General features: G+C 45.6%; 1 protein-coding gene across 4 annotated transcripts in view; it reads left to right on the forward strand.

Annotated features, from left to right (window-relative positions):
• LOC110530474 (arf-GAP with GTPase, ANK repeat and PH domain-containing protein 3) overlaps positions 1-16,972 on the forward strand; it is a 276,915-nt gene that overhangs the window by 111,785 nt on the left and 148,158 nt on the right. Inside the window, exon 1 of one of the 4 annotated variants that reach the window (XM_036986119.1) lies at positions 14,001-16,444. The exons of 1 other annotated variant lie outside the window; for it this stretch is intronic. In XM_036986119.1, the coding sequence (XP_036842014.1) occupies positions 14,752-16,444 (1,693 nt within the window). In that variant the 5' untranslated portion in view covers positions 14,001-14,751. Of the gene's footprint in view, positions 1-14,000; positions 16,445-16,972 lie in introns of those variants that run through there. 2 more of the 4 variants (XM_036986118.1, XM_036986117.1) reach the window with 2 other exon arrangements.

The raw sequence follows: 16,972 nt of genomic DNA on the forward strand, positions 1-16,972 counted from the left end.
TGGCATCATGAGGTGGGAACATTATGTGGATTTATTAAAGCAACATCTCAAGACATCAGTCAGGAAGTTAAAGCTTGGTCACAAATGAGTCTTCCAAGTGGACAATGACCCCAAGCATACTCTCTTTTAATGACTTATGTAACCGTAATAGCCTTGGTTTCATGCATGTTAACATTAGAAGCCTGCTCCCTAAGTTTGTTTTATTCACTGCTTTAGCACACTCTGCCAACCCAGATGTTCTAGTTGTGTCTGAATCCTGGCTTAGGAAGACCACCAAAAATTCTGAAATCTCTATCCCTTACTACAACATTTTCAGACAAGACAGAACAGCCAAAGGGGGCGGTGTTGCAATCTACTGCAAAGATAGCCTGCAGAGCTCTGTCCTACTATCTAGGTCTGTACCCAAACAATTTGAACTTCTATTCTTAAAAATCCACCTCTCTAAAAACAAGTCTCTCACCATTGCCGCCTGCTATAGACCACCCTCTGCCCCCAGCTGTGCTCTGGACACCATATGTGAACTGATTGCCCCCCATCTATCTTCAGAGCTCGTGCTGCTAGGCGACCTAAACTGGAACATGCTTAACACTCCAGCCATCCTACAATCTAAGCTTGATGCCCTCAATCTCACACAAATTATCAATGAACCTCCCAGGTACCACCCCAAAGCCGTAAACACGGGCACCCGCATAGATATCATCCTAACCAACTTGCCCTCTAAATACACCTCTGCTGTTTTCAACCAAGATCTCAGCGATCACTGCCTCATTGCCTGCATCTGTAATTGGTCAACGGTCAAACGACCTCCACTCATCACTGTCAAACGCTCCCTGAAACACTTCAGCGAGCAGGCCTTTCAAATCAACCTGGCCGGGGTATCCTGGAAGGATATTGATCTCATCCCGTCAGTAGAGGATGCCTGGTTATTTTTTTTAAATGCCTTCCTCACCATCTTAAATAAGCATGCCCCATTCAAGAAATGTAGAACCAGGAACAGATATAGCCCTTGGTACTCTCTCTCTGCCCTTAACCAACACAAAAAAATCCTATGGCGTTCTGCATTAGCATCGAACAGCCCCCGTGATATGCAACTTTTCAGGGGAGCTAGAAACCAATATACACAGGCAGTTAGAAAAGCCAAGGCTAGCTTTTTCAAGCAGAAATTTGCTTCCTGCAACACAAACTCCAAAAAGTTATGGGACACTGTAAAGTCCATGGAAAATAAGAACACCTCCTCCCAGCTGCCCACTGCACTGAGGATAGGAAACACTGTTACCACCGGTAAATCCACTATAATTTAGAATTTCAATAAGCATTTTTCTACGGCTGGCCATGCTTTCCATCTGGCTACCCCTACCCCTGTCAACAGCACTGCACCCCCCACAGCAACTCGCCCAAGCCTTCCCCTTTCTCCTTCTCCCAAATCCAGTCAGCTGATGTTATGGAAGAGCTGCAAAATCTGGACTCCTACAAATCAGCCGGGCTAGACAATCTGGACCCTTTCTTTCTAAAAATTATCTGCCGAAATTGTTGCAACCCCTATTACTAGCCTGTTCAACCTCTCTTTCGTGTCGTCTGAGATTCCCAAAGATTGGAAAGCAGCTGCGGTCATCCCCCTCTTCAAAGGGGGGGACACTCTTGACCCAAACTGCTATAAACCTATATCTATCCTACCCTGCCTTTCTAAGGTCTTCGAAAGCCAAGTCAACAAACAGATTACTGACCATTTCGAATCCCACCATACCTTCTCAGCTATGCAATCTGGTTTCAGAGCTGGTCATGGGTTCACCTCAGCCATGCTCAAGGTCCTAAACGATATCTTAACCGCCATCGATAAGAAACAATACTGTGCAGCCGTATTCATTGGCCTGGCCAAGGCTTTCGACTCTGTCAATCACCACATCCTCATCGGCAGACTCGATAGCTTTGGTTTCTCAAATGATTGCCTCGCCTGGTTCACCAACTACTTCTCCGATAGAGTTCAGTGTGTCAAATCGGAGGGCCTGTTGTCCGGGCCTCTGGCAGTCTCTATGGGGGTGCCACAGGGTTCAATTCTTGGACCGACTCTCTTCTCTGTATACATCAATGATGTCGCTCATGCTGCTAGTGAGTCTCTGATCCACCTCTACGCAGACGACACCATTCTGTATACCTCTGGCCCTTCTTTGGACACTGTGTTAACAACCCTCCAGATGAGCTTCAATGCCATACAACTCTCCTTCCGTGACCTCCAATCGCTCTCAATTACAAGTAAAACTAAATGCATGTTCTTCAACCGATCGCTGCCTGCACCTGCCCGCCCATCCAACATCACTACTCTGGACGGTTCGGACTTAGAATATGTGGACAACTACAAATACCTAGGTGTCTGGTAAGACTGTAAACTCTCCTTCCAGACTCACATCAAACATCTCCAATCTAAAGTTAAATCTAGAATTGGCTTCCTATTTCGCAACAAAGCATCCTTCACTGATGCTGCCAAACATACCCTTGTAAAACTGACCATCCTGACTTCGGCGATGTCATTTACAAAATAGCCTCTAAAACCCTACTCAATAAATTGGGTGCAGTCTATCACAGTGCCTTCCGTTTTGTCACCAATGCCCCATATACTACCCACCACTGCTACCTGAACGCTCTCGTTGGCTGGCCCTCGCTTCTTACTCGTCGCCAAACCCACTGGCTCCAGGTCATCGACAAGACCCTGCTAGGTAAAGTCCCCACTTATCTCAGCTCGCTGGTCACCATAGCAGCACCCACCTGTAGCACGCGCTACAGCAGGTATATCTCTCTGGTCACCCCCAAAACCAATTCTTCCTTTGGCCGCCTCTCCTTCCTGTTCTCTGCTGCCAATGACTGGAACGAACTACAAAAATCTCTGAAAATGGAAACACTTATCTCCCTCACTAGCTTTAAGCACCAGCTGTCAGAGCAGCTCACATATTACTGCACCTGTACATAGCCCATCTATAATTTAGCCCAAACAACTACCCTCTCCCCCTACTGTATTTATTTATTTATTTTGCTCCTTTGCACCCTATTATTTCTATCTCTACTTTGCACATTCTTCCACTGCAAATCTACCATTCCAGTGTTTTACTTGCTATATTGTATTTACTTCGCCACCATGACCTTTTTTTTGCCTTTACCTCCCTTATCTCACCTCATTTTCTCACATTGTATATAGACTTCTTTTTCTACTGTATTATTGACTGTATTGTTTTACTCCATGTGTAACTCTGTGTTGTTGTATGTGTCGAACTGCTTTACTTTATCTTGGCCAGGCCGCAATTGTAAATGAGAACTTGTTCTCAACTTGCCTACCTGGTTAAATAAAAAATAAATACTTCCAAAGTTGTGGCAAAATGTCTTAAGGACAACAAAGTCAAGGTATTGGAGTGGCCATCACAAAGCCCTGACCTCAATCCTTTAGTAAATTTGTGGGCAGAACTGAAAAAGCGTGTGCGAGCAAGGAGGCCTACAAACCTGACTCAGTTACACCAGCTCTGTCAGGAGGAATGAGCCAAAATTCAACCAATTTATTGTGGGAAGGTTGTGGAAGGCTACCCAAAACATTTGACCCAAGTTAAACAATTTAAAGGCAATGCTACCAAATACTAATTGAGTGTATGTAAACTTCTGACCCACTGGGAATGTGATGAAAGAAATAAAAGCTGAAATAAATCACTATCTCTACTATTATTCTGACATTTCACATTCTTAAAATAAAGTGGTGATCCTAACTGACCTAAAACAGGGACTTTTTACTAGGATTAAATGTCAGGAATTGTGAAAAACTGAGTATAAATGTATTTGGCTAAGGTGTATGTAAACTTCCGACTTCAAATGCAGGTCCTGGATAGCAGGACGCATGGCCCCAGTGATGTGCTAGGCTGTACACACTGTAGTTTTACATTTGATTTATATTTGTAATTTTGTGTGTTATGATGTGCGATCAATTCAAAGCGTCCTCTGTGGTTCATAGCTGAATGTTCATTTCTGTAAGAGTTCTCTGAATTTTTTACATGGATCAGAGGAGGCTGGTGGGAGGAGCTAAAGGAGGACAGGCTCATTGTCATGGCTGGAATGGAATCAAGGGAACAGAGTCAAACACATTGTTACCATGTGTTTGGTACCATTCCATTCATTACAATGAGCCATTCCTCCTATAGCTCCTTCCACCAGCCTCCACTGATATGGATCATAGCTGAATATCGACATGCGTCTTTCCAGCACTTCAGGTATAATGCTTTATTTCTGTTCTGAGCATCTACGAGCCCTTGTATTTTGAAAATGGCTGTTTCCACACCTAATGTCTGCTGTTGGTAGTGTTACCTGCATTTCCATTTGACGGTAGTACTGTGTCTCCCGGAGTTAAGCTGCTGTTGTAGATCTCTGTGTTAAGGGCAGTGAGAGGATGGGGAGCTTTTAATGTAGGATTTCTGCTGATTGTTTGCGCCGCAGGGCACTGGGTGTGAAAACACTGTTGTCAGTTAAACATAATGACGCTCCCAGCTCATTGTCTTAGTGTGTGTGGGTGGGGTGGTGGCACAGGGACGCAGACAAAACACATGAAATGACATTGGGAGCCTGTGCCCAAATGCTCTCACAGCTATTTTTAGGTGGCACAGAAACCTTGAAAGGGAGTGAAAGTTAGAGAAATCAATGAATGAATAACTATTGGGTTGGTTAGCCGTAGCCTACTGTATGTAGGGAACATTGCTAGCTGTCAAAAAGGGAAGTGCATCAAGACATGTTGTGACGGAACCTTTTATTGAATTGAAGGGACAGTCTTGAACAGATTCATAACCACCGGTGTGCCGTGATTGCGTCTTCATGCTGTGCGTTGGAATGACAGAGGTGTATGTTCGATATACTGTATGTTGAAAATACATTGGAACGTTGGTCAATGGTTACCGCCCTGCTCATCATACCTTGCAGGGCATATAAAAAAAAGGAAAACAATTTGACATGTATTTCTCAGTAGGATCTGTAGTATTTATAGGACTTTTTTTTTTAAATTCTGAATGTTATGAGGATTGGCTTTCTTTCTGTCTCTGTGTGTTTCTCTGCTTCACTCTTCTAAAAGGCTTTCATTTGAAGCGGGGGCCTGTAGTGCTGTATTGTAGCGAGGAGGAGGACACACATACACAGTTTAGTTGTAGTGTAGCGAGGAGGAGGACTGGGAGCCACCAGCCCACGCAGGCAAAGCTGTGAAAACTGTGCATCCAAGCTTGAATCCTCCCCCGTCCTCTGGCTGTTCTCCTAGCAGCAGCCTCCCTCCACAGACCAGCAGCAAACGTCACCCTGACCTCAATGTCAGGCTCCAGCCCAAACCAACCAACCAGTCAAGGAGATTTTGACCTTTCTCTGTCTTTAAAAAACAACTACTGCTTTTTGTCCTCCTGTCCTTAGTGAAATAAACATATTTTAAACCTGCCCAGGACTGTAGATGTGGTCCTGGATATATTCAGATGACACAGCAAGCACAGAGTGATTGTTTTGAAGAGGGAGTTTGGGTGCTGAGTCAAGGCCCCCACCCATACATCCATCCGCTCACGCATAGTACTCATACATACACATACACACACACACACTAATACAAAACACACATTCAAATCCAAGCATGTTTCAGACAGAAGCGTCTGGATTTTTTTCTCCCTGGCAGCAGCCTCCCACAGACGTCCTCAAACCTATCATTTTCTCTGCAGTGGAAGAATTGTGACGTACGTTGGTCGGTAGCTCAGCTGAATTTTAAAAAGATCCACACACCCACGCTCGATACCACTACTGCAAGCATCATTATAACAAACTTTCCTTGCTCTATATCTCCCTTCTACTGTGTGTGTCTGTCTCTGTCAGTGTTTTGCCTTGTTCATGTGCCTGCATTCATTCTGTGTAAATGCACAACGGACAGGATTCTAATAAGATTTGTTATTAGCTTTTTTAATTGACAGTGTGCAATCAATGTCACAGCTCGGTTATTATCTCTAGTTTGGGTTGTTGGTTAGGAGAAATGTTGTATTTTGTTGCTGTGTGTGTAGTATGCGTGTGTGGGTGGGCAGGGAATTGTTGGCTGTACTCTGTGTGTGTGTGTTGTGGATTTTCACTTAGTGTGAGTAATGTGTAATACATGTATTTCTGTAGTGAGGAAGATGAGGAGGCACTAGGGTTGGGCGGGATCCAGATGTTCATACTGTTTCTAAACTATACTGGTGTATACGGTATTACCGAAAGTATACACAAGGGGCGCTATTTAAAAAAAATATATAGTATTTGTGTGAGTCCTGTGCGTGAGCGGATGGATGCATATGTGGGCGGCCTTGACTCAGCACCCAAACGCCTTCTTCAGAACAATCACACCACCACTCTGTGCTTGCCGTGTCATCTGAATACATTCAGGGATAGCTTTTTTTTAAATAGATGTGGCTTTTTAAAATACATTTTTGACATGTATAACAATTTAGGTAACAGGGATCTTGATCCAGGAGGGGATTGAATGTCTCTGCTGTAACCAGGAAGCTTGATCTTGACATCTAGCCACTTAGCAAGCAAATTAGCAAACCAAATGTATAGCTGGAGCCCTGAGCTGGATATAATTAAATTGACACATCTTACATTTCTAATGTTATTCGTAACTTATTGTTAGCTATAAGCAGTGGCGTAGCACTCACACCCGCAGCCCCAAAGAGGCAGGGGTACCCCCCCCCCCCCCCCCCCTTCGGTATACAGTATAAGGAGACACACACTCGTTCATACACACACACACACATACACACACACACACTCCGAATGCACTGACTGGCGGATTCTTGGTATTCATCACAGCCTCTGATCAAGGTTAAAGTTGTGAGAAATACTCAGTGATGCTCAAGGAAACACAAATGAGTCTTCTCTGGGAAAGTCGAGATGCAGTGTAAAATATTAATATCATTTGAGGAGAGAAAATGCAAAGGTGGAAGGTTCCCTTCTGGAGCTGTCTGGGGAGATCCTCATGGGATTGGCTGTTTCAGAGCTGTCAATCATCTGGGCTGAGATGGACATAACAAATGCTGGCCAGATTGACATGGGGCACACAGTCATGCAGAGCTGAATCACCACACACACACACACACACAGAGTGAAGAAGGTCCCAAGAGGAACTCCCCTCCCCTAATATCATTGGGCCATGCTCTTACTCTGTTTTGATTAATACACATCCCCGTTCCTCTCTAGTCCCCATGCTCTCATTACAGGTGCCTGTCAGTTGATTTTTTAAATCAATGAGGCTTGATTCTGAAATCAGGGAACAGTGCTCTCTGATGTTGGCTGCTTTGATGATGATGCTGTAGCCATAAAAATAAATGAGTGATTATACACTGAACAAAAATATAAACACAACATGTAAAGTGTTGGTCCCATGTTTCATGAAATAAAAGATCCCAGAAATGTTCCTCACACACGAAAAGCTTATTTCTCTCAAATTTTGTGCAAACATTTGTTTACGTCCCTGTTAGTGAGCATTTCTCCTTTGCCAAGATAATCCATCCACTTGACAGGTGTGGCATATCAAGACGCTGGTTGAACTGAATGATCATTATTGTACTGGGGACAATAAATGGCCACTCTAAAATGTGCAGGTTTGTCACACAACACAATGCCACAGATGTCTCAAGTTTTGAAGGATCGTGCAATTGGCATGCTGACTGCATTCGAATTGAATGTTAATTTATCTACCATAAGTCGCCTCCAATATTGTTTTCGAAAATTTGGCAGTACGTCCAACTGGTCTCACAACCGCAGACCACGTGTATAGCGTTGTGATGGCGAGCGGTTTGCTGATGTCAGCATTGTGAAAAGAGTGCCCCATGGTGGAGGTGGGGTTATGGTATGGGGAGGCATAAGCTACGGACAATGAAGACATTAGCATTTTATTGATGGCAATTTTAATTCACAGAAATACCGTAATGAGATCCTGAGGTCCAAATGTATTTATGGTGTCTCTGACCAACAGCTGCATATCTGTATTCCCAGTCATATGAAATCCATAGATTGGGGCTTAATGAATTTACTTCAGTTTACTGATTTTCTCATATGAACTGTAACTCAGTAAAATAGTTTTTTCAGTATATTTGTGTGGCTGTAGTCTGGGGCAATGTCACTAGGCCTACTCTAGCCTCAGGCACGGTGTCACTCTGCTTCCTGTGCATCATTGCTGCCACCTTTTTAGTCTCTGATCTGATGACTTCAACCTGTGGAGCTCTGCTATGATGGCTCGGGTTCATTCATATTGTAACGATCTTTAATTGTGAACTTATCCTGAGAATTATGCATTTTGTGATAACACACACACAGATTTTTATTTGAAATATGAGCTCAAGGAACCCACCTTTTTATAGAAGCCATACCGATGCTTGGTCTCATGAGTCCTCGTGAGTCATTCACACAATGTAATAATACTGACATGCTATTGACAACCTGTAACGTAAGTACACACACTAAAATACTACATACACTTTTATTGAATTGGAATGACATGTATGCGTAAGATAACCTTTACCCCTTCGGGTGCTGCCATAGACTGTGCAGTCTAGTGGATGAGACTACAAAGCAGATGAAATGGTGTTTCTGTAGTTCTGAAATTGAGAGTGATTTGTTTTACCATTAGTAGTCAGCCTACCGCTGTGCAGGTGTGTGAGGTCAGTCATCAATACCTAGAGACAAAGTGCTTGAAGGATCAACATCTGTACCAATGGAGGCTGCTGAGGGAGGGCAGCTCATAGTAATGGCTGGAATGGAGTCAGTGGAATAGTCTCAACCATAAGGAAACCATGAGTTTGATACCATTCCATTGACTCCATTCCAGATGTTATTATGAGCTGTCCTCCCCTCAGCAGCCTCCACTGGTCTGTACGTATGTAGTACCTCTGGGTCTAATAATGATGATCATCAATGGTGCTGATGGGGATACTGAATACTGATAGCCATGATGAATAAGGTACTGTCTCAGCTCCCCTCTTCTCCTTTCCCGGCCAGCCAGGCAGCAGCCTGCTGTTGATTGTCTGAGGAACAGCGTGTGTCTGACGTTTTAAGACGGACTCGAATCCTCCTATCATTGAGGGTCGCTAGTAGAAAACACGTCATACAATCTGCTAGACTACGGGTCTAGACATTTGTAGCATCTGTGGCCTGTAACTACAGGAAACCACCAGAATGTTGTCTGTCTGCTGGTTGATATGAGGCTTTGCCTATGAGTTCCAGCCTATTGTAGTGGAGGGATAAACTGAATGGCGTAAGCCTTAAGACACATTTCTTATTTTATGTGATCAGTGAGTGTCACACCACATGAGATGGATAGATCTGATCATAAGACTAAACTGGCAACAGTTCAATCCTTTCACACAGTGAAAACCTTTGCTTATTGGGTAACATTTACATTTGAGTCATTTAGCAGACTGTTATCCAGAGTGACTTACAGTAATGAGTGCATACGTTTTCTAACATTTTGATCCTGGGTAAGGAGGGTTCTCTTTACAGCTTTTATTCCCAGTGAAAGGTGTGGTTTCTGAGCTTTCTATATAATTAATCATCAGGTATAATAGACACATGAGGGGAGCCATAAGTAAGTTTGGGAGGGGCTGAGTGCAGGGGAAACGATCACATGTAGCAGTACTGCTAAGGGGAGGAACCGTTTAAGACCCAGATACCTCGGCTCCCTGCCTAGCAATAATGATGCAATGTTTAGCGATAAGGAGGAGACTCCACCCAAAGTGGGGTATGTATTCACTACCACGGGTGAAACCATGTTTTTGTCTGACGCAGCTGTGTTGACCCACTGGGAAGAATAAACTTGGTTTAAACTTTCATAGTGTCCGTTGAGTTTGTAGTCTGAAAATTAGAACCTAGCACCAGAAGGTAGGATTTCTCTGTGATCGTACACAGGCACTTCAAATTCCATTGAGGTTCTTATATGGCCTCATTTAAAACCCCTGCACTACCTTCTGGCTTGTCCTCTGTTGTCGTTACGACTCTCTCAGCTCAACTCTCTGAAAACTGGCTGCATACTCTAGTCTAGATTTACATCCACAGCAGAGCAGAGGTACCTAGGCTGCTAAAAAATTGGCTTTATGTAACAATACAATACAGAACAGAAGCCTTTGAACAGTCGTCTCAACCAGCAGAGTTGCCCTAGAAGAATACTGGTTCCAACAGGAGTCACGCTGCCCCCCCTCCCGGTGGAGACATGTACTGCATCCTGCCTGGCAAATAGTGTTGGATAACATCGTTCCTATTTGAATTTAATAGAGCGAGGAAGGAAAAAAACAAATTACAGGGCCGTAATGAGTTTTTCTATAAAAACTATTTCATTAGACCTGTGCTGAATTAAATGCAGGAGATGGTATTTCCCTGAGGATAGCCCAAGCAAATGTCCTCCTCCTCACATTGGTTTACAGTGGAAACTACATTCCTTTAGAGAGAAATGTATTTCTGACAGATTCCATAATTGAATTGGAGCTACAGTTTGCAGACTCTATTTAAATATTTATTCTCAGGGAGTTAGTTTGCCAGACCAATATTTTGTCTTTTACCTCTCTCATTGGTAAATAATTCATTTGGCGGTCTAAACGGTTAATTCCCTAGGCCTAGCACAGTTATGGAGAACATTATGAGTTGATATGTATCATGACACGTCATATGTTTTGTATTACTTCTGAAGTAAGTCTACACTTTCTCATCCCCTCTACCACCCCCACTTCTAATACTGTCAAAAACACTAGAACAATATTTTGTGTTTATTATGTGTTAGGAGTCTCAACCTTAAATGAGTCTTGCCTCGGGCCGGGAACTAGCAGGACCTAGAAAGTTACACCGGAACAATAGAAAGCCCCTGGCTAACATGTGGGCACAACATGAGCTTTACCCTGCTACCCATATACACTCTGTATACGTCACAATGACTAGCACAGATGAGATGACACACAAACACACACACACACACACACACACACACCCTGACACCCACAGAAAACCCCCAGACATGGCCAGTCAAGCCAGTCTATCAGAAATCCTCCTCCAAACTGCCATATAGATAAAGTTGCAGAACTGGGGCCACATAATGTGTGTAGCAGCTGTCAGTCGATAAAGGGAAGGAGAGAGAGACGACACATCCTTCCTCTGTTACCCCAGCTGGGAGGGAATGGACTGAGACTGAAAATCTGATCCTATGACTGACCAGAGCTTATTAATGGACGTCCCATTCTGGCTATGGGCTTATTAATGGACTTCCCATTCTGGCCATGGGCTTATTAATGGACGTCCCATTCTGGCCATGGGTTTATTAGGATTAGCCTAATAATCCCAGCAGTTGTTTTAGGTATAGGGCCTTTAGACCCCTCCTCCTCAGCTCAGAGGATTACCAGGAGGAGGAAACGGCTCCCCGTCACAACACCTGACGCATGGTCGTGTCTTCCTGACCAGGTCAGTGTGTTACAGCTCAGCTCAGCACAGCCACAACACTCCAGAGCTGTCTGCTGGGACTACATCATACGCAGGACTGGGCAAATACTACCTTTTGGATCCAGATTTAGTTTACACTGGAGGTTGAAATACGAAAGACTAACCTGAGAGGACAGAGAGAATATTAAAATAGAGAGGAGAGGAAGAAGTGGAATAAAACCACAAGATGGTAATGATGGAAAATACCAGCTTGCCTGTCAGTGAGTTTGAAGCGTGAGGGTTGGACGGTGGATTTGTATGGTTAGGTTGTGTCTTGTGAGCCCTTTGGTCCACTAGGAGCTAAAGGAATAAGTCAAGTCAGTCTGTGCCTCTTGAAAGTGTGGGACCATGCTGCTGTGTTTCGGGGGCCGCAGACGGACCAGGCACCACCACATCCACTGGGGCGAAGAGGACTGTCTACTGGCTGAAGAGCCTTAGGTTATTCAAATCCCTGGCTACCTGGACGCAGGTAGCACAAACCTGGACACAGGTAGCACAAACCTGGACGCAGGTAGCACAAACCTGGACGCAGGTAGCACAAACCTGGACGCAGGTAGCACACCTGTTCACTACACAGCAGGTCCACATATCGATATGACTAACAGCTCAGTTGAAGCAGCAAGCTCTCAAAGCAGTGCATTTGGAGTATGAATCTATTTGCTAGCTGGTATTTGAGCAGTTTTCATAAAGTGTTGTAGCTGGTTTCTTATTTGAGAAGCCTGTCTCAAAGACCGTATCCACAGCCCAGACTTCCTGGAAAGATGCTTGGGATGCCTTGAAGGGATTATTACCCTTCAACACAATAAACTGTACTAGACAATGGCATGGCAGTGGGTGTTGTACTGTATAAGTGTGAGATAACATCAACCACTTCAAATCACTCATTCTCTACTCAGTATCTACTCAAGTTATACAAATAAGACACTTGATAAATACCTAGATGGAGACTGATTTAAAGATGTTAGCTATAAAGTCACCCTTTTGAAAATAAGGCTACTACTATGTAGAATACAGCAGTGCTCCAGTCTGAGAACATGTATATGTCCTTCAAGGGCCTGAGGTTGTTCTGTATAGAGAGAAGTTGTCTGTTTTTTTCCTTTTGGTGGGATGATCCAGTAGACACATGCTGTCTGGGTGCTGCTTTGCTTGGGCCAGCCAGATGTTATCTGTCCAGATGTCCTGTCAGGATCATGTCCTCACAACCCTGGTTCTCTACATGTGCTCTGATTACTAATTGATAAAGTATTATGTAAAAACATGTTCATATAATGTTTTTACTGTGTTACTAAACAGGTATAAAAGCAACTAAATGGTTACCTTCACAGGTTCTGTTTTTTGATGTCATGCATGAATTTCTTTAGCAGTTATAGCCTGCTTAGAACATATTTTTATATCAAGCAACGCTATTTTCCAGTGGCCCTCATCAACATGTTTCTCTCTAAACACATGGGGGCGCTGCTTTTGATGGCATCATCAATTGCCTCAGTGTCCCGTGGTGATAAGAATATGGAATTAGGGCTTAACCTAGTTGGTCAGCTTTGTGTTGTGCCTTTATTCAGAGTGGTTGCCATTTGATTGACCAATGCCTAGTTGAACACCAAAGCTCTGCCCATGCTGAATATAAAGCTGGAATGTAGCAGATTATGCAGTGAGTTCCTTTTAGAGCCTTAAATGACATTGAAATAACAAGCTGAATATGCATCCGTTTATGGCAGCCAATCAGTTGCTGACAATGACTTATGAGCTAATAATTGTTCCTGTGGAAAGGTTAATTTACTTATTTTGGGAAGGCGTCAAAGCCAGATTTGTAATTATTACTTAGTGGTATTTTGTAGAGGTGACAGTTTACATACCAACTAATTTATCAGATTATTTCAGTGATTAACAACACTGTAAAAATAATTTGCTGCCTGCCATAAATGGTAGTCGGGTCACTCCTGGAGTGACTAAGTGTGTGAGAGCTTGTGTGTGCTTTTGTCAAGTGCATGTGTATGTAAACACTGGGATCGATCCACTCAAACCGTAGTCCATTATTGCTGTCAGGTTAGGTGGCAATTAATATAGCAGTGACTGTTACTTTCACACAATTAGGCGACTTTCTGCATTGAGCTATTTTAGCTTTTTTTACATTTTTATTTACAATGAACTAGAGAACAAGCTATCAAGCTATCTGACCCACTTGTGTGCAACCCATGTGATCTGCTTTTACAGGGCCCTAGGATTAGCAGTGCTTTATGTAGAGTCTAAAACTTGGCTACATGGAAGCCAGAACTTCTGGTACTTCCACTCACTCTCCCTCCTTTAGAAAGCCATGGGAAAATCTCTGCCTTTGTGTTTTCCCTATCCCTGCTTGTTCGGTTGCAAGAGAGAACTTGATGGCGAGGGAGGGAGGAATACAGAGAGTGACCGAGAGAGGAGGCACTGGGGACACAAAGTTCTCTTTCATAGCAGTTTGTTCTAGGATCCTATCTTTGTTGACTGCTGCAGCAATAGTTGATGCTCAGCTCCCTCTTCCTTGGATCCTATTCTTACTGTTCACTCACTGTCATCCATTTTACTCTCTGGGGGCTGAAATCCCTCTAGAGATCCTGTGGAGGAACTCAGATCAGTGGAGTTGGTGTGTTTTAATGCAGAGCAGCCGACCCATTGGGATCCGGTCCTTGTTTTCTGACCATCCCGGGGGTTGGGAAACTGCTGGAAAGTTCAGACAGACACACTCCCTCACGCTACGCACGGCAGGCAGCTCAGAGATGAAGGGTTTTGTCTGCACCACAGGCAGAAAAGGATTGCTCACAACTTGCCAAGAAGGATGTTTTTCATATGTCGCTCACGGCCTCTCAGGGACTCTATGACAAACATGTGTTTGCTTGTTCCAAAGCAAACAGTGGAATGGCTGTTTTAGCTGTCGCTCACCCTCACGTCGGACAGGTAGAAGAAGAAAGTAGAGGGGAGAATGCAACCAGCCAGCCACCATCCAGCCTTTTGCGGTGCTGCTGCTGAATGCTGAGTATAAGGCTGCAGGGTTATGGAGGTGGCACAGAGGCTTTGCTCAGGCTTGTTTGAAGTTTTTTTCCCATGTCAAAGGTAAAGGATTACCCGGGGGGTTGGAATGCAGCCTGGAAGTGAAGGTCTCAGAGAGCTACCCTAAACACCACCACACCGGGGAGAGGAGTGTGAGATTATGTTTGCTTTGCGACTGTGTGTATGTAGGTGTGTGCGTGTAAGTTAGGCTAGTTTGTGCATGCCTGTGTGTGTGGGGGAGTTCAGAGTAGTGCCATGCTACTGCTGAGCAGTCGGGCTACGGAGCAGGCTATCCCCGGGGCCACAAGCAAAGCTGTAACATCCCACCAGTCAGGAGGAGGTAGGACCACGGTGTATCACATCTCTGTCATCCTGAATGGAACTTTGGGGCATGAGGAGGTGGGTGAGGGGGTGGGGGTGAGGGAGGGACTGGCCGCCAGACACGCCTCCCTGGAGCAGAGTCATCCGGCAGCCAGGAGCACCAGGGCACGGCCACAGGCGCTGCAGGGGAAGGAGGGACACTTCAGGCTTGGCAGGTGGCCCTCCCTGAGCCGTACAGGCAGAGTGGGGGGGAGGAGGGAGGAGGCAGTGCAGGAGGAGGAGGAGGAGGGAAGAAAAATGAAGACGGACCGGTTTCTCCAACTCCAACAGTTCTCTAGTAACTCAACAGCTCCAGCAGCAGCCCATCCTTCTCAGATTGACTGGGAGACTGCAGCGGTAGGAGTAGAGGTAAAGGCAGCTACAGCAGCTCTAGAGCAACAGAAGACCAAGGTAGAGACCCAGGGACAGGACGTTTCTCCCCAGACTGAAGGGCCTCTCCCTGGGAATCATGGTGGTGTCCCTGCCGGTGGTGTTCTGGCCGGTGGTGGCTCTCCACCCCGGGCTGTGCTCCGCAGGAGGCCATCCCAGGACGGTGCTGCTCCACACAACAGGAGGGCGGTGAGCATGTATGGAGCCGCAGCCAGGCAGCATCAAGGCTCGCTAAGCCGCCAGGACAGACAGGACAGGCCCAGGAGTGTGTGCATGCTCGCAGGCCCCAACCTCAACCCTACCCTATCAGAGCCCGGGTCCCACTCCCAACAGACCTCCAGGAGGGGGGCTACAAGGTCTCTGGACGGTCCCCCACAGCAGCGCTGGACCAGGAGGGCAGAGCTGCGGGCGGTGGACGGTCTTAAGCCAGGGGTGCTCCCTCAGTGGACGGTGGCGGGGGCTGAGGAGAAGGTGGTCCCCAGGGTCCGGCAGCAGACCTGGAAACCGAGACCGGTCAGCATGACTGTGTTGGAGCTGAGGAAGAAGGCCTCGGGGTCTCAGGAGGGGCTGGACAGCCAAGGAGGAAGCCAGGGGGGAGGTGTATTTGGCCGCTGGAGGCTGTTCGGCCGACCAGCTCAGGACAAGGAGAAGGAGGAAGCCCCAGACCCAGGCTCCAAGCCCAGCAGCAAGCCAGATGCCCCCAAGAAGACCCTGAGCTCCTTACGCCGGAGCCTCAGTCTGCGGATCAAGAGGAACCGGCCGCGGGAGAGAGTGGACATTTCTGAGTTGACATCAGAGGAACGCTCACGCACTACAAGTATGGAGCAGGAGACATCTCTCCCCTTGCGGCCCTTCTCCTATCTGACTGGGAGGACCCTGCCACCTCCTTACGAGAGGGACGATGATGGAGGGAGGCAGTTCATTCAGTACCACAGCCAGGGCAAGGTTAAGGTGATGGAGGTGCCTCTCTACCCAGCCAAACTGTCCTCCTCTACTAAACCGGCCCAGGAGGAGCCCAGTCTATGGCAGCTCATAGCCAGACGCTTTAGGAGGAAGGAGCAGCAGCAACCGTCCAACGGTAAATGTGAACTCCAGCCCCGACACCCGAGCAAAGAGACTGGCAAATATTCCCTGGGCAGGATTAAAAAGCCTCAGTCAGTTGCAATAGAGACTCTGGCAGACTGCAACAAAGTTCAAGGTAAGATTCCCAGTAAGATTGAATATATTTCCCAGCACTTAGTGCTCCTGGTTCTGGACAGCCCCCCCCTCAACCACTCTGTCAAAAAAAGTTCCCTTTTATAGTTCAACAGGGCAGCAGGTAGCTTAGCGGTTAAGATCATTTGGGCAGTAACCAAAAGGTCGCTGGTTCGAATTCCGAGCTAACTAGGTGAAAAATCTGTCTGTGCCCCACTTAACCCCCTTTCGCTCCTCTTAGTCACTGGATAAGAGCTCACATGTAAACAGGAACAGGGGTATTCTGCTCTTTAAGGAATGAGGGCAAATGAAAAACACGTGGAAGGGAACTTTAGGCTGAGGTGGCATTTCAAGGTTTCGGGACCCGGAGGTTAGAAACAGTTCTCATTTTACTCATTTACTTTTCCCACAATGCATTTCAAATCCATGTTGGTTCTTATTCAGATATGTAACAGTCACCACTGAAAACATTTTACATTAGAGATTTGTCATTTGGATGAGATGAGGGTCTTGCCTGTTATCTCATATGAAT

The sequence above is a fragment of the Oncorhynchus mykiss genome, chromosome 8 (assembly GCF_013265735.2).
Source record: "Oncorhynchus mykiss isolate Arlee chromosome 8, USDA_OmykA_1.1, whole genome shotgun sequence".
Taxonomy (NCBI): domain Eukaryota; kingdom Metazoa; phylum Chordata; class Actinopteri; order Salmoniformes; family Salmonidae; genus Oncorhynchus; species Oncorhynchus mykiss.